At 40.2% G+C, this 27,449-nt stretch overlaps 1 protein-coding gene across 1 annotated transcript in view; it reads right to left on the bottom strand.

Annotated features, from left to right (window-relative positions):
• Positions 1-23,448: 23,448 nt before the first annotated feature.
• ELOVL4 (ELOVL fatty acid elongase 4) overlaps positions 23,449-27,449 on the bottom strand; it is a 39,534-nt gene continuing 35,533 nt past the window's right edge. The window contains exon 6 of the mRNA XM_006053418.4: positions 23,449-25,522. Coding sequence (XP_006053480.1) covers positions 25,247-25,522 — 276 coding nt within the window. The 3' untranslated portion in view covers positions 23,449-25,246. The remainder of the gene's footprint in view (positions 25,523-27,449) is intronic.

The following is a 27,449-nucleotide window of genomic DNA, read 5'->3' as shown; positions in this document are numbered from 1 at the left end:
TCTTGCCTGGAAAATCCCAAGGGCGGAGGAGCCTGGTAGGCTGCAGTCCATGGGGTCGTTAAGAGTCGGGCACGACTGAGTGACTTCACTTTCACTTTTCACTTTCATGCATTGGAGAAGGAAATGGCGACCCACTCCAGTGTTCTTGCCTGGAGAATCCCAGGGACGGGGGAGCCTGGTGGGCTGCCGTCTATGGGGTCGCATAGAGTCGGATACAACTGAAGCGACTTAGCAGCAGCAGCAGCGATCTTCTGGATAAAGAGTTCAAATTAATAATTACAAAGATGCTCACCAAATTTGGGGAAGAATGAACGAGCACAGCTTATTGAAAACTTCAATAAAGAGATATAAAATATAAAATATTGAATATAAAGAGCCAGACAGTATAAAAGAGAAGTCAAGAGCTAAAATATACAATAATAGAAGGGTTCAATAGCAGACTGTATAAAGCAGAAGAATGGATTAGCAAGCTGGAAGACAAAGGCATGGAACTCACCTAGACAGAGCAGAAAAAAAAGGAACTTTAAAAAGTGAAGATATTGTAAATACTTTACAATATCTTAACCATATCAAGAAGAATAACATTCACAGTCTTTAAAATTAAAGACAGAGAATCTTAAAAGCAGCAAAAGGAAACAGCTTGTTACATACAAAGGAAACCTCAAAAAGCTACCAGCAGATTTTTCAACAGAAGCTTTGAAGGCCAGAAGAGAATGGTATGACATAGTCAAATTGCTGAAAGGAAAACATTCCCAACCAAGAATACTTTACCCTGTGAGATTATCATACAGAATTGAAGGAGAGTTAAATTTTTCCAGCTAAGCAAAAGCTGAAGGAGTTAATCACCACTAAACAAGCCATACTATTTATTAATATTAAGGGACATCTTTAAGCTGAAAAGAAACACAGTTAACTGCTAACAAGAAAACACACAAAAGTAAAAATCTCACAGGAAAATAGTAAAGGTAGTAGACTAATAACCTATTAACTAGTATGAAGGTCAAAGGGTAAGAGATAAGAGTAGTAAAGTTAACCAAATTTCTGCAGTCATGAAATTAAAAGATGCTTGCTCCTTGGAAGGAAAGCTATGACAAAATTAGACAGTGTATTAAAAAGCAGAGACATTACTTTGCTGACAAAGATCCATCTAGTCAAAGCTATAGTTTTTCCAGTAGTCATGTATGGATGAGAGTTGGACCATAAAGAAGGCTGAGTGCCAAAGAATTGAAGCTTTCGAACTGTGGTGGCTAGAGAAGATTCTTGAGAGTTCCTTGGACAACAGCGAGATCAAACCAGTCAATCCTAAAAGAAATCAGTCCTGAATATTTGTTGGAAGGATTGGTGCTGAAGCTGGCCACCTGATGCAAAGATCTGACTCATTGGAAAAGACCCTAATGCTGGGAAAGATTGAGGTCAAGAGGAGAAGAGGGCAACAGAGGATGAGATGGCTGGATAGCATCACTGACTCAATGGACGTGAGTTTGAGCAAACTGGGAGACAGTGAAGGACAGGGAAGCCTGATGTGCTGCAGTCCATCAGGTTGCAGAGAGTCTGACATGACTTAGTGACTGAACAACAACAACAACCATAATAACTAGTTAAGGGATATATAAAATAACAGAAAAGGTGACATAAAAATATAAAATGTTGTGGGGGGGCTAAAAGTGTAGAGTTTTGGAATGTGTCAAAATTTAAGTTACTGCCAACTTAAAATAGACTCACATAAAAAGAATGTTATATGTGAACATCATGGTAATCATAAAACAAAAATTAATAGTAAATACACAAAGGAAAATGAGAATGAGAAAAGAATCTAAGCACAACACCAAAGAAAATGATGAAACCACAAGGGGAGAGATAAAGAGAAGAAGAAAGGAACAAAGACAAACTACAAAAACAGCTAGAAAACAATTAACAAAATTACAGAAAGTACATACCTATCAATAGTTACTTTAAATGTAAATGGACTGAATCTTCCAATCTAAAGATACAGAGTGACTGAATGGATAAAAGACAAAAACCCCAAGACTCAACTATAAGCTGCCTACAAGAGACTCACTTCAGAAGTAAGAACACACACAGACTGAAAGTGAAGGGATGGAGAAAGATATTCCATGCAAATGAAAACAAGAAGAAAGCTGGCATAGCTGTACTCATATCAGAAAAAATAGACCTTAAAATAAAGACGATAAGAAAGGACAAAGAAAGGCATTACATAGTGATAAAGGGGTCAATCTAGAAAGAAGTTATAACATTTATAAATATATATGCATCCAACATAGGAGACCAAATTATATAAAGCAAATACGAATAGACTTAAGAGAAATAGACATCAATACAATAATAGCAGGGGACATTAGCATCCCACTTACAGCAATGGATAGATCATCCAGACAGAAAATCAATAATATACTAAAATGACACATTACATCAGATCAATTCAATATATACATCACATTCCACTCCAAAGCAGCAGAATACACTTTCTTTTCAAGTGCTATTCAAGTGCTAAGGAAGATTCTCTAGAATAGATCACATGTTGAGCCATAAAGAAGAGGTGGCTCACATATTAAGAAGAGGTGGCAAGAATACACAGAAGAACTATACAAAAAAGATCTTCATGATCCAGATAACCACGATGGTGTGAGTGATCACCTAGAATCAGACATCCTGGAATGAGAAGTCAAGTGGTCCATAGGAAGCATCACTACGAACAAAGCTAGTGGAGGTGATGGAATTCCAGTTGAGCTATTTCAAATCCTGAAAGATGATGCTGTGAAAGTGCTGAACTCAATATGCCAGCAAATTTGGAAAACTCAGCAGTGGCCACAGAACTGGAAAAGGTCAGTTTTCTTTCCAGTCCCTAAGAAAGGCAATTCCAAATAATGATCAAACTACTGCACAATTGCACTCATTCCACACACTCAAAGTAACGCTCAAAATTCTCCAAGCCAGGCTTCAATAGTACGTGAACCAGGAACTTCCAGATGTTCAAGCTGGATTTAGAAAAGGCAGAGGACCCAGAGATCAAATTGCCAACATCTGCTGGATCATGGAAAAAGCAAGAGAGTTCCAGAAAAACATCTATTTCTGCTTTATTGACGATGCCAAAGTCTTTGACTGTGTGGATCACAAGAAATTGTGGAGAATTCTTCAAGAGATGGGAATACCAGACCACCTGACCTGCCTCCTGAGAAATCTGTACGCAGGTCAAGAAGCAAAAGTTAGAACTGGACATGGAACAACAGACTGGTTCCAAATTGGGAAAGTAGTACATCAATGCTGTACATTGTCACCCTACTTACTTAACTTATATGCAGAGTATATCATGTAAAATGCTGGCCTGGATGAAGCACAGCTGGAATCAAGATTGCTAGGAGAAATATTAACCAGTCCATTAACCTCAGATATGCAGATGACACCACCCTTATGGCAGAAAGCGAAGAAGAGCTAAAGAGCCTCTTAATGAAAGTGAAAGAGAAGAATGAAAAAGTTACCTTAAAATTCAACATTCAGAAAATGAAGATCATGGCATCTGGTCCCATTGAGTTCAGTTCAGTTCAGTCGATCAGTCGTGTCCAACTCTTTACGACCCCATGAATTGCAGCACACCAGGCCTCCCTGTCCATCACCAACTCCTGGAATTCACTCAAACTCACATCCATCGAGTCGGTGATGCCATCCAGCCATCTCATCCTCTGTCATTCCCTTTTCCTCCTGCCCCCAATCCCTCCTAGCATCAGAATCTTTTCCAATGAGTCAACTCTTCGCATGAGGTGGCCAAAGTAATGGAGTTTCAGCTTTAGCATCAGTCCTTCCAAAGAACACCTAGGGCTGATCTTGTTTAGAATGGATTGTGGCAAATAGATGGGGAAACAATGGAAACAGTGAGAGACTTTATTTTTTTGGACTCCAAAATCACTGCAGATGGTGACCGCAGCCAGGAAATTAAAAGATGCTTACTCCTTGGAAGAAAAGTTATGACCAACCTAGATAGCATATTAAAAAGCAGAGACACTATTTGCCAACAAGGTCCACCTAGTCAAAGCTATGGTTTTTCCAATAGTCGTGTATGGATGTGAGAGTTGGGCTATAAAGAAAGCTGAGTGCGAAAGAATTGATGCTTTTGAACTGTGGTGTTGAAGAAGACTCTTGAGAGTCCCATGGACTACAAGGAGATCCAACCAGTCCATCCTAAAGGAAATCAGCCCTGAATATTCATTGGAAGGACTGATGTTGAAGCTGAAACTCCAGTACTTTGGCCACCTGATGGAAAGAGCTGACTCATTTGAAAAGACCCTGATGCTGGGAAAGATTGAAGGCAGGAGGAGAAGGGGACAACCGAGGATGAGATGGCTGGATGGCATCACCGACTCGATGGACTGAGTTTGAGTAAGCTCCAGGAGTTGGTAATGAACAGGGAGGCCTGGTGTGCTGCAGTCCATGAGGTTGAAAGAGTCAGACACAACTGAGTGGCTGAACTGAACTGAACTGAACCATAAAACAAGTCTCAATAAATTCATCTTATAAGAAAATCTTTCAATTACGTGTGAGATAAGCTGATAGGCTACAGTCCATAGGGTCGCACAGAGTCAGACACGACTGAAGCAACTTAGCATGCATGCATATCCCTAATGAACATGGTTGCAAAATTCTCAACCAAATAATAGCAAACTAAATTAATAATATGTAAAAGGATCATGCATCAGATCAAGTGGGATTTATTCCAGGGTTCGACATTTGCCAATCAATCAATGTGACACACCATATTAACAAAATAAAAGATAAAAATTATGTGATGATCTCAACAGATGCAGAAAAAGCATGTGACATCCGTTTATGATTAAAAAAAACCCTCAGCAAAGTAGGTATGGAGGCATTATATGTCAGCATAATAAAGATTATGTATGACAGACTCACAGCTTATCTCACACCTGATTGAAAGATTTTCTTGTAAGATCAGGAAGAAGACAAGGATGCCTACACTTGCCACTTTTATTCAAGTTAGTATTGGAAGTCCTATCCACAGCAAGTAGGCAAGAAAGAGAAATGAAAGGAATCCAAACTGAAAAGGAAGAAGTAGAACTGCCATTACTTGCAGATGACATGATACTATACATATAAAATCCTAAAGACACTGCCAAAAAAAAAGTTAGAAATAATAAACTAATTCAGTAAAGTTGTAGGATACAAAATTAATGTATGAAAATCTCTTGCACTTCTATACACTAATAACAAACTATCAGAAAGAGAAATCAAGAAAAAATCCCACTTACAAATACATCAAAAAGAATAAAATACCTAGAAGTAAATTTCACTCAGGAGGTGAAAAACATGTACCCTAAAAAGTATAAGACACTGGTGAAAGAAATGGAAAAGGACACAAATGGAAAAATATTTTATGAAAGTGTAAGTTGTTCAGTCGTGTCCAAGTCTTTGCGACCCCATGGACTATACAGTCCATGGAGTTTTCCAGGCCAACATACTGGAATGGGTAGCCTTTACCCTTCTCCAGGGGATCTTCCCAACCCAGAGATTGAACCCAGGTCTCCTGCATTGCAGATGGATTTCTTACCAGCTGAGCCACAAGGGAAGACATAATGGACAGAGGATATGAATACATATTTTTCCAAAGACATACTGATGGCCAAGAGGCATGTGAAATGATGCTCATGATCACTAATCACCAGGGAAATGCAAGTCAAAACCACCATATCACCCCACCTGTCCAAATGGCCATTATTAAAAAAAAAAAAACAAGTATTGGTGAGGATAGGGAGAGAAGGGGACCCTCATGCACTATTGATGGGAATGTAAACTGATGCAGCCAGTATGGAAGACAGTATAGAATTTACTCAAAAAGAAATTAAAAATAGAGCTATCATATGATTCAGCAGTTCCACTTCTGGGGTTCTTTCTGAAGGGTACGAAAACAATAATTCAAAAGGGTATATGGACCCCTGTGTTCACTGTAATGATCTGTGTTCAATGATGCATGAATGGATAAAGAAGGTGTCTCTCTCACATGCACACACACACATACGCACGAATACTACTCAGCCATAAACAAGAAGTAAATCTTGCCATTTGTGATAACAGGAATAGAACTTGAGGGTGTTTTACTAGGTTAAATTAAGTCAGACACAGAAAGACAAACGTTGTATGATTTCACTTACATGTGGAATCTAAAACACAAAAAAACAAACGAAACTCAGATTTGTAGATACAGAGAACAAACAGGTGTTTGTCACACTTAGATGTCACACCTAAGATAGCACTGGCCGCCATAAATGTTAAACACAAATATATGCATGTCTAGACACAAAAAATTATGTGTCTAGAAATACACAAAGAAATACACAAAATACACAAATACACAAAGAAACTCTTTATAAACTAGAAGCAAGCTTTTATGAAGTGGTTCTAACTCTCTCTCCTCTCTGGATCTAGTTTTTAGCACCATTTAAAATATTTCATTTTCTTTGCCCATCTTCTCCACAAGTCATTGGCTTCTTCAAAAGTTTAGGATGCATTTTTTAATATTTTATCTTGTTGATTACTTTTGGTTGCGCTGGGACTTCACTGATGCCTGGGCCTTCTCTTGTGGCAAGCGAGGGCTACTTTGCACTACTACACAGACTTCTCATTGCGGTGGCTTCTCCTGTGGCAGAGCACAGGCTCCGTGTGCACGGGCTTATGTAGTTGTGGCATACAGATTCTAGAGCACACGCTCAGTAGTTGTAGCCCACAGGCTTAGCTCCACGTGGAATCCTCCCAGACCAGGAATCAAACCTGGGTCCCCTGAACTGGCAGGCGGACTCCAATCCAGCATACCACCAGGGAAGTCCTTGGGATGTATTTTGAAAAAAAAGAAATACTTGGGACATTTTTTAAAGTTTAGCATGTATATTATTATGTTCCTCAGCTAACACAATAATTGGTACATAGAGAGAAATGACAAGACACTTGTCAAATGAGTGTATTCGATATTAATCTGAGAGTATAAAGAACGATTACCTTAAAATGATAAGCAAACTTTCTGTATAACATCTAAATTCTGACAGAAATATGCTACCTCTTGACAAGGAATTGTTCCCTCAATTACAGTACTGTTTCCCAAATTTTTATGTAAATTATGCCTACAATTAGGAAACCTCTGACTTAAATTTGAATATGAAAGGGTAAAAGTTGCATAAACTGTTGAAATTTTAACCTTTATCTCAACCTTTACAAACTTTATAAATTGCTGTAATTTTAATCATCAATAAAGATGTTCAAAATTAAGTCTTTGAAAGACAGTTAATTTCAGTACAATTCCATAGCCACATGGAGGTATCTTAAGAAGAACTTACACCACAATGATACAATATAAATATATATGTGTGTCTGTATGTATTTTCATATTAAGATTTATTTATATTTAAATAAAACTTTCAGAGACCAAGATTAAAGCAATGTATTAATTTATGCTAAATATTTAGTAACTCTATAAGAAAAAATCATATAACTTTCATATGTCTTATTTCTTTTTACTTCTTCTTCTAGTCACTTTTGACCCTTCACACTCACCAGAAAATAGTTAATAATATTCTACACCCACAATGATAAGAGGTCCCACTAGGTCATGGTAACCCACTTCTTCTCATTCCATGAATAGGAACGTCTAATTGCATATAATGTTTATTAATTGATGCTACTGCTTGAAATAGGCTCCCAGTCTGGAGTGTTAATCTCTTTCCTAAACTGAGCTGGCCATGTAGCAGCACTGTGAAAACCATGGCAGGTGAGAAGCACTTCCCAAGATTGCTGGTAAGTATAAATCAAAATGAGACAAATTGGATTTCCCTGGTGGTACAGTGGATAAGAATGTGCCTGCCAATGGAGGGGACATGGGTTCAGTCCCTGCCTCAGGAAGATTCCACATGCTGGGGAGCAACTAAGCCTGTGCACCACAACTACTGAGCCTGGATGCCACAACTACTGAAACCCGAGTGCCTAGAGCCTGTGCCCTGCAACGAGAAAAGCCACCGTGAAGAGAAGCCCACGCAACTCAACTAGAGAGTAACCCCCACTCTCTGCAACTACAGAAAGCTTGCATACAGCAATGAAGACCCAGCACAACCCAAAATAAATAATCTTTTTAAAAATGAGACATTATAAGTCAAATTATTATGTAATATTACAACTATATGACAGTACTAACAAGATGCTGTAATTACTACAGTGGCAATAAAATTACGGAAACCCTGTGGTAACATGGACTGTTTACTGAACACTTGGTATGTGCCTGGAAACTCCCATGGACGGAGGAGCCTGCTAGGCTACAGTCCATGGGGTCGCTAAGAGTCGGACACGACTGAGCGACTTCCCTTTCGCTTTTCACTTTCATGCATTGGAGAAGGAAATGGCAACCCACTCCAGCGTTCTTGCCTGGAGAATCCCAGGGACGGGGGAGCCTGATGGGCTGCTGTCTATGGGGTCACACAGAGTCGGACACGACTGAAGCGACTTAGCAGCAGCAGTAGCAGTAGTATGTGCCAGGCCATAGGCTAAATGCTTTTCCAGCAATATTTCATTGAGTTCTCTTTAAACCTGACTACCCAATTGTGATATAGAAGTGGGCAAACTAACATGAATTTTAACTATAAAAATAAAATATGAGATGAACCAAGCCACCTCAAATTTTTACTGGAATAAAGAATCCCTTCTTTCCCTGCTGAGTCTATAGCACAATGATGGCAAAAATGGGCTGATTCGTTTCAGCAATATATAAATGAAACTAATCATATTAATGAGAAATGTAAATGATTAAATGTCTGTGACTGATTATTCCAAGAAGTCAGAGCCGTTGCCTTCATAATAGTCTGATCGTTATGACTCAATATATTTATAAAATCACAATTTATGTCTAACTAGCAAGAATAAAACAAACCTGGAATATGTTTCCTCTAGTCTGTATGCTCTAAAAAATGAAGCATAAGTTTAAGGTAATTAAAAAATATGATTTATCAAGACAGCAGGAGACAAGCCACAGACTAACAGAAAATATTTGCTGAAGACCTATCTGACAAAGGACCGCTACCTAAAATACACAAGGCACTCTTGAACCTCAACAGTAAGAAAATAAACAATCCAAATTTAAAATGGGCAAAAGACCTGGGCAGATACTTCATCCAATAAGACAGACAGGCAGCAAATGAAGATATGAAGAAATCCTCCACATTCTATGTCATTAGAAAATTGCAAATGAAAATAACAGTGAGATGACACTACACACCCATTAGAACAGTAGCCTCCAAAACTGACAACATCAAACGCTGACAGGGATGTGGAGCAGCAGGAACTCTCATTTGTTGCCGGCAAGAGTGGGAAACAGTACAACCATTTTGGAAGACAGTTCAGTAGTTTCTTACCAAAAAAAACCACATACTCCTACCACATGAACCAGCAATTTGCTCCTGGGTAGTCACCCAAAGCAGTTGGAAACATGTCCACACAAAACCTGCACATGGATGTTTATAATAGCTTTATGCACCATTACATTTATGTTCAAACTGCAGGCGATTTATAGATGTATACAGGGATTGGCATGGTATTAGTAATGGTTCTTAATCCAGGAATCCATGGCAGGCCCCTCTGGATTTAAAGTCATTAATTTCTATTATTGTCACAGTGCCCAACCAGGAGCCCTTAATCTGATTATCTCTCCTGCTATTCTAACCAGAGCTATTCCAGTACTGTCTTATAATAAGTGCAAATTAATTCCTAATATAAAACAATAAATGCTAATATAGAAAGTTCTTTGAATTTATTGTGTTAATAAATAAATTTTGACGCGCTTCAGTATTTAGTTAGGAAATCACACTCTTTCCTTTCATGATCTTCTTTGCCTGAATTCAAGTTACTTTAGTCCACAATCAAACAATATTAGGATAGGCTTCCCAGGTGATACAGTGGCAAAGAATCTGTCAATGCAGGAGACCCAAAAGACTCAGGTTCAATCCCTGAGTCGTGAAGATCCCCTGGCAAAAGAAATAGCAACCCACTCCAGTATTCTTGCCTGGAGAATTCCGTGGACAGAGAAACCTGGCAGCCCACAGTCCATGGGGTTGCAAAGAATTGAACATGACTGAGCAGCTAACACATACATACATACATCCTTTCACACATTTTCAGGCTGGCTCACAAGTGAAGCTGTAACACTGCTGCAGTCCATTTCCAGCTTGTGTTTGCATTTTATGTGGAATAGTATTTCAGTTCAGTTCAGTTCAATCACTCAGTCGTGTCCGACTCTTTGCGACCCCATGAATCGCAGCACGCCAGGCCTCCCTGTCCATCACCATCTCCCGGAGTTCACTCAAACTCACATTCATCAAGTTGGTGATGCCATCCAGCCATCTCATCCTCTGTCATCCCCTTTTCCTCCTGCCCCCAATCCCTCCCAGCATCAGAGTCTTTTCCAATGAGTCAACTCTTCACATGAGGTGGCCAAAGTACTGCAGTTTCAGCTTTAGCATCATTCCTTCCAAAGAAATCCCAGGGCTGATCTCCTTCAGAATGGACTGGTTGGATCTCCTTGCAGTCCAAGGGACTCTCAAGAGTCTTCTCCAACACCACAGTTCAAAAGCATCAATTCTTCGGCGCTCAGCCTTCTTCACAGTCCAACTCTCACATCCATACATGACCACTGGAAAAACCATAGCCTTGACTAGACAGACCTTTGTTGGCAAAGTAATGTCTCTGCTTTTCAATATGCTATCTAGGTTGGTCATAACTTTCCTTCCAAGGAGTAAACGTCTTTTAATTTCATGGCTGCAGTCCCCATCTGCAGTGATTTTGGAGCCCCCCAAAATAAAGTCTGACACTGTTTCCACTGTTTTCCCATCTATTTCCCATGAAGAGATGGGACCACATGCCATGATCTTGGTTTTCTGAATGTTGAGCTTTAAGCCAACTTTTTCACTCTCCTCTTTCACTTTCATCAAGAGGCTTTTTAGTTCCTCTTCACTTTCTGCCATAAGGGTATTTACCAGGCACAATTATTTTCTTTTTCATTTTCTCAATCAGAGTTCCAGAATAAATGAAAATTCATCACAGATGGTTTAAATGAAAAACCTTTTATAGAGATGGCTTATAGAGGTGTAAGCAAGGTTAAAGGAACAAATGATGTTGCGGTACCCAGACCCTAGCAAGAGTGTGATGCTGTTATCACCTGTAGAAGTGAAGAAATGAGAGAAGAAAGCAGTGCTCCCAGAGCTTAGTGAGAATTAAAACTGTGGATAGATTTCCCAGCAGGGACTGCAGTTGTGGAGGGAAGTAGCTAGGGTCAGAGATGCATCACCCAAGTAGGGAAAGAGCATGGAACAGATGTTCTATGCATTCTATCCGTCCACTTTTGATCTCCTATTGATTAGATCCAGCTGATCAGGGAGCCAAAGTGATGCAGTGTCCACATGGGTCAGTGTCCTAGGACACAAAGCAAGGCAGAATGGATCAGACGCGTGTAAACACAATCAATCTATATTTCACAGAAATTTTCAAGAGGTCAAACTCGTGGGCTGAGGGAAGCGACAGTACAGCAGGACTGATGCTGTGGCAGGGTAAGGCACTGCCCACGCCACTCACCTGGGCCTTCGTGGCCGTCCACTTGATGAAAGGGTACTGCTGTGCATGGCTTAGCTTATGACACGATGAATCGGATAACACCCAGTCCACGATAGGCAGTACAGCTTCCATGGTCATGTGATAGTCTGTGGTCAGCTACACAAATTTCTCCCACAGTCTGGAAGCAGTCCAAGATCTGTTTCTTTAAAATAGCATATTTGGAGACTAGACTGTGGCTTTACCCTAAAGCCCTAGAGGACTGCACTGTAATTCTACATTAAGGCTGGCCAGAGGCCCCTATAGGATTGCCTTTTGTCAGATTCTTCAAGAACCATTTGATCTGTTGGATCTTAAGGCTCAAATAGCAGAGTAACTTGCACGGCAGTCCATAGTAGGAACAAAGCCATTTCCTACTCTGGATCCGTCCAGAACTAGCAGCCTGATGGGTTACTTGATAAGTTGGTTAAAGTAGCCCCTTAAATGTATATATGCTGTTTCAAAGGTCCAGCGAAATATAGCAGTCTAAGAAATTCACCTCTTTAATACTGATGGGTAACAAAGAATAGCAATTGTCTTTCACTGAAGACAAAAAAAAAAATCCCCATCTGCTATAGACCACTGGACTGCCCCAAACTGTTGATGTCATGGCTTTTGAATTTACACGCTTTTTCCCACTCCCACCACCTCTTGGGCACTTAGCAAGGAACCATGGTATTTTCCCACCTCCTGGGCTTCTTTGGTAGCTCAGATGGTAAAGAATCTGCCTCCAATGCAGAGGACCTGGGTTCATTCCCTAGGTTGGAAAGATCCCCTGGAGAAGGGAATGGCAACCCATTCCAGTATTCTTGCCTGGAGAATTCCATGGACAGAGGAGCCTGGAAGGCTACAGTCCATGGGGTCGCAAAGAGTTGGACATGACTGAGCAACTAACACTTTCACTTTCTACCTCATCTCATCACTAATCACCACATCCAATAGCAGGATGAACCAAGAAATATCTTATGGTGCAATGAGACAAACAGGATTTATAGATTATTATAGAATACTAGATAATCAACACTATCCTGCAGTAAGACCACAAAAAAATAAAGGTGAAAGAAACTACTTCTGTTTCCTCTTTATTGGAAAGGAGAAGAAAAACATTTAAAGATTGATAGCTAAGTATCAGATGTCAAAATTATATTGATTTGTTGCAGTTAATTGACCATGTCTAGAACAGCCACTTGGAAAAGACAATGGCACCCCACTCCAGTACTCTTGCCTGGAAAATCCCATGGACAGAGGAGCCTGGTGGGCTGCAGTCCATGGGGTCGCTAAGAGTCAGACATGACGGAGCGACTTCACTTTCACTTTTCACTTTCATGCATTGGAGAAGGCAATGGCAACCCACTCCAGTGTTCTTGCCTGGAGAATCCCAGGGACGGGGGAGCCTGGTGGGCTGCTGTCTCTGGGGTCGCACAGAATTGGACACGACTGAAGCAACTTAGCAGCAGCAGCAGTAGAACAGCCACTGAACTTGGAGTTACATGATTAAGTTAACATTTCCCAGATTACTCAGTGGTAAGGTATCCGCTTGCCAATGCAGGGGACATGGGTTTGATCCCTGGTTGGGAAGAGCCCCTGGAGGAGGAAATGGCAACCCACTCCAGGATTCTTGCCTGGAGAATCTCACGGACAGAGGACCCTGGCAGGCTAAAGTCCAGGGGGTTGCACAGTCAGATAGGACTAAGCATGCATGCATATATGCATAAATAATCCACGGTCATTCTCCAAGACTCTCCAATATCTGGCTAGGGTCAAATTGGAGAGTTAAATTAGTGTATAATAAAAATAATCACCCCTGAATCTTCATGCCTTCGTTGCTGGCATGAACCTCTAACATTCATGGAGAAACATGGTATTCCTTTTGGTCCACTGTTTCAAGAAGGAGGTGATTGATATTTAAGGGCTTTGACTTGGGCCTTTAATCTATATTAGCCCTCATTCCACTCAGGGAACCAATGTTGAGATTCAGCCAAAGACTGAGTATGACTAATCCACTGTACATTCAGGAGCCAAAGAGTGTAGGTTTGGGGATCCATGGGGCCACTGTGAGATGGACTTCGGCCAAAATTACCTTTATCCCCCAGCCTCTTTAAGCCTCGGTTTTGACTGATGGTCACAGTGGGAATTTGGGTGCCTGACGATCAGCATGGGCTCAGTGATCCAGTAATTCCCCTGAAGTCTGCTTATTTCCCTTCCCTTTGGGTGAAAGCTAGTAGAATTTATACTGCATTCTTGTGACAATGTCACAGGGAATTTTCTCAAGGGAACCCCACATTCCCACATTCCTTTCATTTAGGAAGTCCTGGGTCTATGAAATGACTCAAGTATAGAAACTGGTGTGGGGGCTGTGTCTATCATGGAGACTCAAGCCACACCTGTGCTCACTAAGTTTAGAGTGAGAGATAGAAATCAAGTAGGTTGCCTATCTGTTTCAGTCCTAGGGACATCATAATAAATTAACAGCCACCATTAATACTCAGGCTTCCCAGGTGGTGCACTTGGTAAAGAAGACTCCTGCCAATGCAGGATATGCAAAAGATGAAGGTTCGATCCCTGAGTCAGGAAGATCCCCTGGAGGAGGAAATGGCAATGTACTCCAGCATTCTTGCCTGGAAAATTCCATGGACAGAGGAGCCTGGTGGGCTACAGTCCAAGGGGTCATAAAGAGTCAGACATGACTGAGCATGCACACACACACACATAAATACAGATGAAGCTATTTTAATAATGACTCAGGGGAATTCCCTGGCAGTCCAGTGGTTAAGACTCCATGCTTCCATTGCAGAGGGCACAGGTTCAATCCCTGGTCAGGGAAATAATTTCCTGCAAGCCATGTGGCATGGCCTAATAATAATAACTGTCAGACTCAGCTGCCCATTACTATAACCATGTCCATTTTGGCATTTAAGTACTGGCATTTGGCCTCTAGCAATCGGCAATACCATCATTCCTACTGAAGTCAGAGAATGTATTTCAGAAACAGCACTTTCCCTCCTTCATCATCCTGAAGGATCAGAGTACATTACCCCAAAGCACTTCACTTTGACAACAAGGATTTTTTGAGCTGCAGGCAACTGAGAAAAAGCAGACACAGAAAGAGCTCTTTGCCCTCCCTCTGACTGCCTAACAGCAGGGAATAAATTTTCCCTGTGAGGCTGTTTCCTCTCCTCCTGTATCAGAAAAGGGAGAACAACCCTTATCCCTGAAAACAAAGAAGGAACAGAGATGAGTCTGCACTATGAAAAAATAAAAAACAACCTTACAAAATAACCCTGTCTCCCATGAGTTTCTCCCATATGTTTTCTAGTTACTTTCCTACAAAGTCTGAGCCCTAGAATCCTTTGTCCAGTCACTTCTCTACAATTTGTTGTCTTTTGTTAAAATGGTATATAATTCCCAAGGCTAACCATTTCTTCAGGTTTTTTATTTCTTCACCTATGCATATAAAATTAAAAATATTAACATCAATAAATGTTATAAAGCTCTTCTCCTGATAAAAACTCTTGTCAGTTTAATTCACAGGTAAAGTTGGCTTAAAACTCAACATTCAGAAAACTAAGATCATGGCATCCGGTCATCATTTCACGGCAAATAGATGGGGAAGCAATGGAAACAGTGACAGACTTTGTTTTGGGGGGCTCCAAAATCACTGCAGATGGTGATTGCAGCCATGAAATTAAAAGACGCTTGCTCCTTGGAAAAGTTATGACCAACCTAGACAGCATATTAAAAAGCAGAGACTTTACTTTGCCAACAAAGGTCTGTCTAGTCAAAGCTACGGTTTTTCCAGTAGTCATGTAGAGATGTGAGAATTGGACTATAAAGAAAGCTGAGCCCCGAAGAGTTGATGTTTTTGAACAGTGACACTGGAGAGGACTCTTGAGAGACACTTGGACTGCAAGGAGATCCAACCAGTCCATCCTAAAGGAAATCAGTCCTGAATATTTATTGGAAAAACTGATGCTGAAGCTGAGACTCCAATATTTTGGCCATCTGATGCGAAGAACTGCCTCATTTGAAAAGACCCTGACGCTGGGAAAGATTGAAGGTGGGAGGAGAAGCGGATGACAGGGGATAAGACGGTTGGATGGCATCACTGACTCGATGGACATGAGTTTGAGTAAACTTTGGGAGTTGGTGATAGACAGGGAGGCCTGGCGTGCTGCAGTCCATGGGGTCTCAAAGAGTCGGACACGACTGAGCAACTGAACTGAACCAAACAGTCAAGAATCTAAGAGGGTAGAAGAAGTTTTCCTCCTTACAGTCCACAGCCTACAGAAAACAGCCACTACAGAAATTTTCAAGGACATATGACCAACGTACAGTTAACACTGTATTTCTCAAATATGATGAGACAGCGGTCAAGGAGAGTCACATGCAATAAATAACCTGCAACATTCCTAACACCCTTAGCCTTTGGAGTCTCTCCTCCGTTAACACAATGAATTTCTAACATATGTCTCACTCTGATGCAGGCCATTAATGATTCCAGGTTTTCCTGATTTCAGGTTAAACATTTGACAAATTATTAAAGCTACTCCTCACTGTTATGTCCTCAAATTATTCTGATAAGTACATATATATTAATAATTTCAATTCTGTAAAATTCTTTAAAAATAATTTCAGGGTAACCCTAAGACATGTTTATTTTTGCTTGCTTAGCATTCATAGAATCAAGGCAGGGAAAAATTATCCAAGTCCCAAAGCCTTTGACTGTGGATCACAATAAACTGGAAAATTCTGAAAGAGATGGGAATACCAGACCACCTGATCTGCCTCTTGAGAAATTTGTATGCAGGTCAGGAAGCAACAGTTAGAATTGGACATGGAAAAACAGACTGGTTCCAAATAGGAAAAGGAGTACGTCAAGGCTGTATATTGTCACCCTGTTTATTTAACTTATATGCAGAGTACATCATGAGAAACGCTGGACTGGAAGAAACACAAGCTGGAATCAAGATTGCAGGGAGAAATATCAATAACCTCAGATATGCAGATGACACCACCCTTATGGCAGAAAGTGAAGAGGAACTAAAAAGCCTATTGATGAAGGTGAAAGTGGAGAGTGAAAAAGTTGGCTTAAAGCTCAACATTCAGAAAACCAAGATCATGGCATCCGGTCCCATCACTTCATGGGAAATAAATAGGGAAACAGTGGAAACAGTGTCAGACTTTATTTTTCTGGGCTCCAAAATCACTGCAGATGGTGACTGCAGCCATGAAATTAAAAGATGCTTACTCCTTGGAAAGAAAGTTATGACCAACCTAGATAGCATATTCAAAAGCAGAGACATTACTTTGCCAACAAAGGTCCATCTAGTCAAGGCTATGGTTTTTCCTGTGGTCATGTATGGATGTGAGAGTTGGACTGGGAAGAAGGCTGAGCACCAAAGAATTGATGCTTTTGAACTGTGGTGTTGGAGAAGACTCTTGAGAGTCCCTTGGACTGCAAGGAGATCCAACCAGTCCATTCTGAAGGAAATCAGCCCTGGGATTTCTTTGGAAGGAGTGATGCTAAAGCTGAAACTGCAGTACTTTGGCCACCTCATGCGAAGAGTTGACTCATTGGAAAAGACTGATGCTGGGAGGGATTGAGGGCAAGAGGAGAAGGGGACGACAGAGGATGAGATGGCTGGATGGCATCACTGACTCGATGCACGTTGAGTCTCAGTGAACTCCGGGAGATGGTGATGGACAGGGAGGCCTGGCGTGCTGCGATTCATGAGGTGGCAAAGAGTCGGACACGACTGAGTGACTGATCTGATCTGTTAATTCTAGGCTATCTCATCCCAGGATAGATTCTGTGTTTTCTCCCTGGAGCATGCTCTAATTCTTCTGGCAGATCTGATGACAGTAAAAGAGTAGAAAGCAGACACGAGGAAGATCAGCATTGTTTTAGAAGGTCTCCACCTTGGGTGAGACAGTGACTGCAGCCATGAAATTAAAAGACACTTCTCCTTGAAAGAAAACCTATGACAAACATAGTGAGTGTATTAAAAAACAGAGACAACACTTGGCCAACAAACGTCTGTATAGTCTAAAGCTATGGTTTTTCCCGTAGTCGTGTATGGATGTGAGAGTTGGACCATAAAGAAGGCTGATTCTTTTGAACTATGGTGTTGGAGAAGACTCTTGAGAGTCCCTTGGACTTCAAGGAGATGAAACCAGTCTGTCCTTAAGGAAATCAACCCTGGATATTCATTGGAAGGACTGCTGCTGAAACTGAGGCTCCAATACTTTGGCCACCTGATGTGAATAGCTGACTCGTTGCAAAAGACCCTGATGCTGGGAAAGATTGAAAGCAAGAGGAGAAAGGGGCAACAGAGATGGCTGGGTGACTCAATGGACATGAGTTTGAGCAAGCTCCAGGAGATTGTGAAGGACAAGGAAGCCTGGCAAGCTGCAGTTCATGGGGTTGCAAAGTCGGACAGGACTTAGGGACTGAAGAGCAACAACAACCTTGGTTGAAGTCATTACAGGATCTCAAGTAACCAAGGACTAATATCTGACCAGGAAGAAAGTGCTGCTTTTCTTGGCTAGAGATATTCAATGGGATTTAGAAATTCAGGTTCTCGGATTCATCCAAATCCATCCAAATGTCCCCATTCCAATTCTTTGGTTCCCACTCTTTCCCACTTAACACCACAACTTTCACTTATTGAGGCTGTGAACTTCAGTGGTAATTCTGCCACCACTTTGGACAAACTTTGGAGCTCATTTTAAGGTGAGATCTCCCACTACAAGATGTAAGAGGGCCTCTTAGGGCAGCTAGGAATGAGCGATTTTTCTTTCTGATAGCTCTGCAGGGCAATCAGAAACATCCATCTCACTCAAGTCTTTATTTTTTTTTTTAATTTTATTTTATTTTAAACTTTACATAATCACAATACTTCAATAATGCCACCACTAGGTCTGCCAAAGACTTTGCTTTTAGTAGTTATTTTGTTCTAGGTGACCATGGTGAAAATGTCAGCTATCTGCTACGTGGAAAATAGTATCTCATTTCCCACTGGTCATGAAATTGTCACTGCCTATAAACTCAACGAGGTCAGATAAGCAATGCCACCTTCTTATCTCAAGCAGCCTGTTTCCTGATTACATTTTGGTACTGAATACTTCATTATGTAAGTAATGTAATACTTACATGAAGTATGTAATACTTCACTGCATGCAACAGATATCACTCAATGTATTTCAGGCAGAAAGGGCTGTAATTCAAAGGATTAGATACTATTACTGGTAACTTGGGGGAATAAAAGTCAGGAGGCCACCCGCTAAGTCTTTGACTTCAAATTCCCATGACCACATCTGCCATGACTGTTATCACCACTACCAGTGCCTGCCTTCACCAACGTGGTGCCAAGACAGTAGAACATGCAGTTCAGCTATTGCCAACATATATGTTAGTAAGGAGTCTACTCATACAATTGCATTACTACAGAAAGATGGCATCCACCTCCCTTCTGTCTTTCAAAAGTCTCATAAGTGCCTCCCTGAGGCTTCCCTAGTGGATGAGATGGTAAAGAATCCACCTGCAATGCAGGAGTCCCCAGTTTGATTCCTGAGTTGGGAAGATCCCCTGGAGAAGGGCATGGCAACCCACTCCAGTGTTCTTGCCTGGAGAACCCCAGGGACGGCGGAGCCTGGTGGGCTGCCGTCTATGCGATCACACAGAGTCGGACACGACTGAAGCGACTTAGCAGCAGCAAGTAACTAGCTCACCTGAATTTGTGTGGGAGTCTGAGAAATGTACTCTTTCATCCTCCAGACTGTAACACAAAGGGAGGAAAGGACGGAAGGAGAGCATTTCAAAGGGTTAGGAATGGATTCATAGAGTTGTTAACATCCAGCACACAAACCTAAAGATGGGGCTGGATTTCCAAAGTAGTTACTATGTACGGAAGACTCTGGGATGTAAACTCCAAATTTCAACTCTGAGGATAAATTAGAAATTTGTTCCCCAAATTCAAGTCCCATACTCCCATATGGGACTAGCTCCCATACTCCTTTTCTTTCTGACAAAAAGACCAGACACCACTTTTACAAGGGCTGGTGATAATAATTCCAAGTCTAACGTAAACATGTAAACGTTGTCAAATAAATATATCTTTAATGAGCAACTATCTTTGTGACCAAATAACATCTTGAATTTTCACTATGAGAATTGAACATGGAAAATATCTGAAATTCACATATACGTATACAGTTGATAAACCCTAACTATATATAATCTGCTTAGAAAAATGTTAAAGTGTGTTTGGTTCCCAGATTTACTGAGGAAATTAGAACATAAATCATATTCAAAGGTGAGGTGTGAATGTCACTAACATAATACTGTGCAAGACTAATAAGCTACCCACCCTCTCATTACCAAATAGCTTGGTAATCATTATTCTTGAAAGACTGGTTCTTAGGATAGCTACCTCACAGGGAGGAGAATCTTAGTCTAAGCCTACAGCATCAGGGATGACAAAGAATGAATCTCAACTGGATGCTTTCCTTTCTCTTCATGGCAAATGAAAAAAAGGAAGAAAAAAAAATTAAACTGAGGAAAGGAACTACCTGACTGGCTTCTCTAAAATTGAAAGAAAAGGATTCAAGGGTATGTGGAGACTGACAGTGGATACAGAACATGCCTGTGGGCTGACAAATACTCTTTACAACGCACAGTCTTGTATTTAAAGTGGGATATCCAGTAACCTCAAGACCTTGTCTTTTTAGAAATGGTTGTATTATTTAAACCTTCCCAGAGTTTTTCATCTTAGAATGGCTTTTAATGTGGACATATTCTTTGTGGAGATGTTCAGTTACAATGTGACTTTCTGATAGCTGCATTAGATTAGGTAGATAGATATCAAATGATGTGTTTCAGCATGCATTTATTCTTAAAGAAGATACTGCTTTAAGAACAGATTCTTTGGGGAAACCTCACCTACGAGGACGCTAGTGGTAAAGAGCCTGCCTGCCAATGCAGGAGATGTAAGAAATGTGGGTTCTATCCCTGGACCGGGGAAGATCCCCTGGAGGAGGGCATGGCAGCCCACTCCAGTATTCTTGATTGGAGAATCACCATGCACAGAGGAGCCTGGTGGGCTACAGTTCATAGGGATGCAAAGAGTGAGACACAGGTGAAGCCAGTGACATGCATGCACATACTTATGCGAATAGAAAAAAATAAAAAAAATTCTAGTTGAATTTCAATTTAAGATCAGATGGATCTCCAAGAAATAACAGTATGAAGGAAATTTTGGTCACATGTGGACATGTAAACATGTCTCTATGTTGTAAAATGAAAAAGACAAAAAAGGAGACTTAAGTTCTGGGATTTCTTTTAAACAGATAGAAAAACATTTAATTTCTCAAAAGATACAGCAAAATTTATACCTGTAAGTGCAAAAGGACACCAAGAGATAATTCAGATCATCCCCTGCCAGGATGGTAATTAGTCACCATCCAAATGAAGCTATTACCATCTTTTCATATGTCACAGTCCTCACCTGGTATTTGTTCTGTATGTCAATTATAACTTTTAATTTAGACTTCTGAATCTTCAGGAACACCGAGTTATGTTACAGCCTCCTATTATAAAACCTTAAAAAAAAATGCTGTGCCCTTCAACTGACACTTGTGCATTCCCTCTATTACATCAGGAAAACTGACCTGAAAAAACACTTGTGTGATCAGTGTTTTGACACAAGAAATGTTTCTACATTTCTTCCTTTTCACAAAGATCCTTCTGGTTCAGATGTCCTCCGCCTAAAACTGTTGTTGCTGTTTAGTCACTAAGTCGTGTCCGACTCTTTCGCCACCCCATGGACTATATAGCCCACCAGGCTCCTCTGTCCATGGGATTTTTCAGGCAAGAGTCCTGAAATAGGTTGTCATTTCCTCCTCCAGGGTACCTTCCTGACCCAGGGATCGAACTCACATCTCCTGCATTGGCAGGTGGGTTCTTTTAATGCTGAGCCACCAGGGAAGCCCCTGCCTGAAGTACCTAAGCTTAATTTAAGGATGGATTATAAAACCCAGTAGTAAGGACTTGCTTTCTGAGGTTACCTGTCAAAACTGCTTACCTGCCGAGTGGCAGATGATTGATTTCATCAAGCAGGTTTTGTGTTTCCTGCTCAGATGCTGTGTGCCTGGGCAGTTGCTCAGCCTCTCAGCTCTTGGACCCTATTGATCATCCAGCAAAATCCTAACTCTGAGTCACCCAGGTCTGTCGTGAGGATGCCACTTACAGCCCATACATCCACAGTCATCTCTTTCTCAGTAAGGACAATGTTACAACTACGGCTGGCTGAGGTTAAGGCGCTAATAAGGAAAGAGCCGAGAGACTGTGAACAGTTCAGCATGCCGTCACATTCTACTGAAGGTGAGATTCAAAAGCTCTGCCCCAACAGTCAATACCCAAGGCTTCAACTACATTATTAACAGATATGACAGCAAAATCACCTCCATCTCTAGGTTCTCTTTCTCATTTATAGGGTATCCCTCTATGAAGCACTTCTCTGATGACTCAGATGTGTCTGCAATGTGGGAGACCCTGGTTCAATCCCTGGGTCAGGAAGAACTGGAGGAGAGAATGGCAGCCCACTCCAGCATTCTTACCTGGAGAATTCCATGGACAAGGGGAGGCTGGTGGGCTACAGTCCGTGGGGTCGCAAAAATTCGGACATGGCTGAGCAACTAACTAACCTATATGAAGCAAGCTTTCAAATTAAAATATTCCTGATAAATAAAAAAGCACTGCTAGATTTCATGTTCTAAAATGTGAATATAATCATCTATAGGAAAATAGTTTTGAATGCCTCAGAGTATGTGTAGAAAGAGTGAGAAAGAGAATAACTAAATTAATAATGCTAAAACTGGAACTAGTCAGCGTCCACCAGCAAAACAGAGCCAGGAGTAACACAGAAAAGAGAAGAAAGAGAGCCATAGTTATCAATTCAATGGGAAAACACACTGCTAACACATCTCAACTATTTCTAGTCAATGCAAATATTTCAGAAATTCCCTATTTTCTGTGTTAGAAAACTTTTAAGTTAATGACAAAGTTTTACCAGAAAGAGGATGCAATCCTCCTCACTGATTTTTACATATGAGGCATGTGTATTTAGTGGGGTGATAGAGAAATTATGAAAGCAATCAGAAAAGGCTGTATTTATTATATCTTAAAATCATCTTTGGTAAAAAAAAAAACTTAAAGTATAGTAAGGACAGGAGGATTTAAATATCAGAACAGGAGAACTTGCTAACTTTATTTTTAGAACAAAAAACAGCACACCATTAAATAGTGTTACCATGTACACACTGCTATATTGAAAATGGATAACCAACAAGGACCTACTACTGCATAGCACAGGGAACTCAGCTCAGTATTATATAACAACCTAAATGGGAAAAGAATTTGGTAAAGAATAGATACACGGATATGCGTAACTGAATCTCTTCACTGTACACCTGAAACCGATACATTATTAGTCAACTACACTCCAATATAAAATTAAAAGTTTCTTTAAAAAAAGCTTACATTTGAAATGACAAATGTAAGAATTCACAACAAAAGGATATGTCAGGATCCAAAAATTCTTCCAAAGAAACATCTAAGTTTTAAAATAAAAATATGCTACCATGAAAAAATAAGCTTTTTGCCAGAAATTATTGACACCCAAGTTCTAGTTTCATTTCTTGTCTACATTAGAAATTGGCAGCAGGGAATAATTTAGAATATTAACAACTGAATTAAATAAATAAATATCTAGCAGATTTATATTATAACAAACTGAGTAGCCAAAAAAATCATTTTTCCCACAGCAGTAGTATATTTATTGTGCTGAAATCAGGTAGCGGGGAATGAATAGCTCTAGGGAACCAGTACAGAATGTTCACAAAGATTTACAAATCTCTAGTCATTACAAACTGAGCGGTAAAAACAAAAGTGTTGAATCCTCCTAGATCAAACTATTACGTGCTGCAAATTTTCTGTAGTTCTCATGTCTGCATGCCTTGAAGGGGGAGGGGGGGAGTGTGTAATTTGAAAGCACAATAAATATTTCATAGTTTACAAAGTATTCTGAAATAGTCTGCACAAACAGCATTACATCCTGCACATGCAGTTTTGATATCTTAAAGATACTTAGAAATACTCATGCCTTTTTATTTTTTGGTCACAAGATCTCTGTGCAATACCCACTAGCAATTTAACCTATGTAATAAGACATAGTACGTGTTCTTTCCTAGTGAATTTCCAGTTGTTTTTACATTACATGAAATACTTCATTGGTAAAGAGCAAATTTAATTTTCTGGTTCTGACTACTCTCACTTTTACTCACTTTATGTCTTAGCAATTAACACCTTGTAACAATCAAGCATTGAATTTAATGATCTTTAGCACCAAGGAGTCAAGAATATCGCACCAAAACGGGTTTACACTTCGTATCTAGTTACAAATAAGATCTTGCAACTCTGACACAGAAAAATATCACTCCAAAATTAAACACATTGAAAGAGAAGGATAATTTCACAAAAAAGCTTGCTGTACGCTATATGTAAAAAAAAAAAAAAAAAAGTTAGTGAATTTGAAAGTTAGTATTAAAATTTACATTAGAGGACTCCTTGATTTTTTAATTAAAATTTATTTAATTTTAAATGTTCTTTCCAACAGAAGAGGTAGGTATATTTCCACATATGAAAAATCAGTAACAGCCACAAATCAAAACAAGGAAAGCCTGATAAAAATCAACATACTCTCTTCTAACAGCACATAAATGTAGAACTATTTTATGATGTTACTAGTAGACACATGAGTTGTTTCATGTTCCAATCAGACAGTAATCTTAATTTTCATAATATATACCTAGTAGTAACAGGAGTATTGAAAGGCTGCCTTTTCATCACAAAAATTGTTTCCCACAGTGATTTGTGCTGCAGGTCACAGTGAACTTTGAGCCACTGGACAGGATTTAACTGTAATTCTATTTTCACCAACACCATCATCATAAAGCCTCTAAGAGTCTACAAAGATCATCAGATTTTTAAAATTTAATTCCAACCAAAAGGGTATCTTTGGACTACAGGTGGAGAGACTTGATCATTCCAGTCAGCAAATGAATTCAAATGTGCACGTTTTAAAATATCTGCATTTTCAGTTTGGGACCAGAAAAGATAAGATAACTGATTTTCATCAGTACTTAAGTTGCAATTTAGCTAAAAAAAAAAAAAAAAAAAAATGCATAAAGACCATGTTTCTGTGATCATCAAACTGAAGGATGAAGAGAAATGAAAAATCTCATGCACTGTTGATGTGAATGCAGGGGGAGGGGCGCGGGGGAAGGGTCTCCAAAGTCACGTGATGATTGCTTTGGTCTGACAACAACAAGGCTGATAAAAAAAATGTTTAAAATAAAAACTTCATAAATAAAACATCTGGGTGTTGTATTTAACACTTTACTCAATCTAAAGGTTACTAATAATACATAGAGCACATTTGCCTTTTTGCTCCCCACCCTCAAACCCTCATTTGCTTCTGTTTTCCCTGAAATCTTAAATGAAGTGGGAACTTCCTCACTGTCAACACCAGGTAAGGCCCAGTTCGCTTTACTCTCCTTTTGCTTTTCCATTTTTCTGCTTCTTGCCATTTTCTACCACTAGGTGGTTTTCGGATTTGTTCACACCATTCGCTGAAATACCATTCATTGCTGTTTTTCCGGGTTTTGCTTTCTTAGGCTCTTTGTACGTCCGCACATAGAAGTTAAGGAAGAGGAATATGAAGCTGATTGCATAGGCAATGAGAGCCCAGTGCATCCACTTGGGGAAGGGGCAATCGGTGTAAAGGGACAGTGCTGTGTGCCCGATGGTAACGTGGAACTGAACCTGAAAAACAGAACAGCACAGGTACGCTTACTCTGGGTAGCAAACAGCTCGTCACGACCTTGGCACCTTCTGTGCTCCTAAGACAGGCCCGTGCGTGACCCAGCGCCCACGACCTAAGAGATCTCTGGCTCCTTCTCACGCGGGCCACATCTCAAAACCGTGTCCTCAACGAGGGCTTCCTGCTAGGACCCAAATACCCCCACCCAATGGGGTCCTCCATCCCTTTAACCAAAGGGTTCTGGATTGTGCTGGTTTTCTGTTTCATAGGAATTATGCCTTTTGCATCTGCTGACTTCTGGACTGTCCATCTCTCCCCTCGAGTACCACCTGAGGGCAGGGCTCTGCATTGATCCCCATGATTCCTGGGCCCTTGGCCTCTGGACCCTGGGGATTATTTTTTGGATAATACTGAATAACATTATCTAATGAGAGGGACTATCACTGGCCTAAGAGAGTGAAGGCACTTCAGTTTTTGTTTTCCTCCCAAATATATTGATTTCTTTCCACAAAGTTGTTAGCAAGCTGGTACATATACTTTTAAAAATACTTTTAAAAATGAGTTTATCAAAATGGTTATCTGTTATCTTATAGGAGACAGGTAAATATGCATTTTAAAATTAATTAAAAATTAATTTAAAAATTGAATTAACACAATCCTTTAAAAACTAAGATTCTTGGTAAAACTTAGTAGATATTTGATAATAAGTATAAAAGGAGAGGATGGTTCTCAATATAAGAGTTTATGAATTCCATGGGGTTAATTCCATGGGGTTAAACACTTAATTTTTTACAAGGTTAACATACAAGATTCACTGCTGTGAGAACTTCTGCCTTGGAAATACACTACCCTTCACAAAATTAACACCCTATTTAAAATGGGCAATTGCAGCTTCTCTGTTAAGGATAGCATTATCAATATTATTATATTAAATATTATTTTAAAAGTTTATCCCATATATAGCTCCAAATTTCTATCAGACTAAAAAACTTTAAAAGTTTCCCAAGGCAAAATCCAGGTTTTAGGGACTTTTGATTTCACAATGATTCTTAGAACCTGCAACGCTGGAAAAGGGTGGTGGGGTGACTGGGGGGTGACTGAGTGGGGCATCGCTCAAGGAGAATCAGGTGCAGTCTTCCCACAAAGTAGGTAACAACAGTTCACATGATTTCTGTCTTCATCTCATTTTCTTGGGTCCATTTACTAATAACTGAGAGAAATGAATTATACAAACTGTGTAAACAGGTTACACAAAAACTGGAGGAAGCTTCCTGTAGCATTTTACTTACAAATGAGTCCTGCACACCCAGCACTCCCCAAAAGCTGTGCTTCCTGTTTGGGTAGCCTGTTGTTTGGCAACTTAAAACAGAGATGAATGATATTTCCAAATGTGATTCCACTGATAAAATTGTGCACATGCTATGATTAAAGCAAATTATAATAAATTCCAAGGCTTGAAGAATAGCTACCAGGTTGGTTTTGGATTTCCGGTTTGATTACTGGGCTGGTGCTTTAGCTCTGAAGATTGCACTGAGTCACCCAGATGCTACCAGAAGTCCTACTAGGGGCTGGTGCTGCGAACTGTCTGCTCTGAAGATGAACATTTGAGTATACCAAGCTCTGCTCTCTAAGGATTGTGTGTTAGAGAATTAAGAGTTCTTTGATCCTTGGTCCTTTAAATTATTTATTTTTTGGCCACACAGCACTGCATACGGGATCTTAGTTCCCTGACCAGGGATCAAACTCACACCCTCTGCAGTAGAAGCATGGAGCCTTAACCACTGGGTGGCCAGGGAAGTTCCCCTTGGTCCCATCCTTTACCCCACCCCTTCCTTGGCTCTGTGACTTCTACACAACTTTCCTATTCTAAATGTATAGGATCTGTTCACAAGGATGGAAAAATGGGAGTAAAAACCAGAAATTTTATTT

The sequence above is a fragment of the Bubalus bubalis genome, chromosome 10, assembly GCF_019923935.1.
Source record: "Bubalus bubalis isolate 160015118507 breed Murrah chromosome 10, NDDB_SH_1, whole genome shotgun sequence".
NCBI lineage: Eukaryota > Metazoa > Chordata > Mammalia > Artiodactyla > Bovidae > Bubalus > Bubalus bubalis.
The sequence above is the reverse complement of the archived record's forward strand: the minus strand, read 5'-3'. Positions and strand labels throughout refer to the sequence as shown.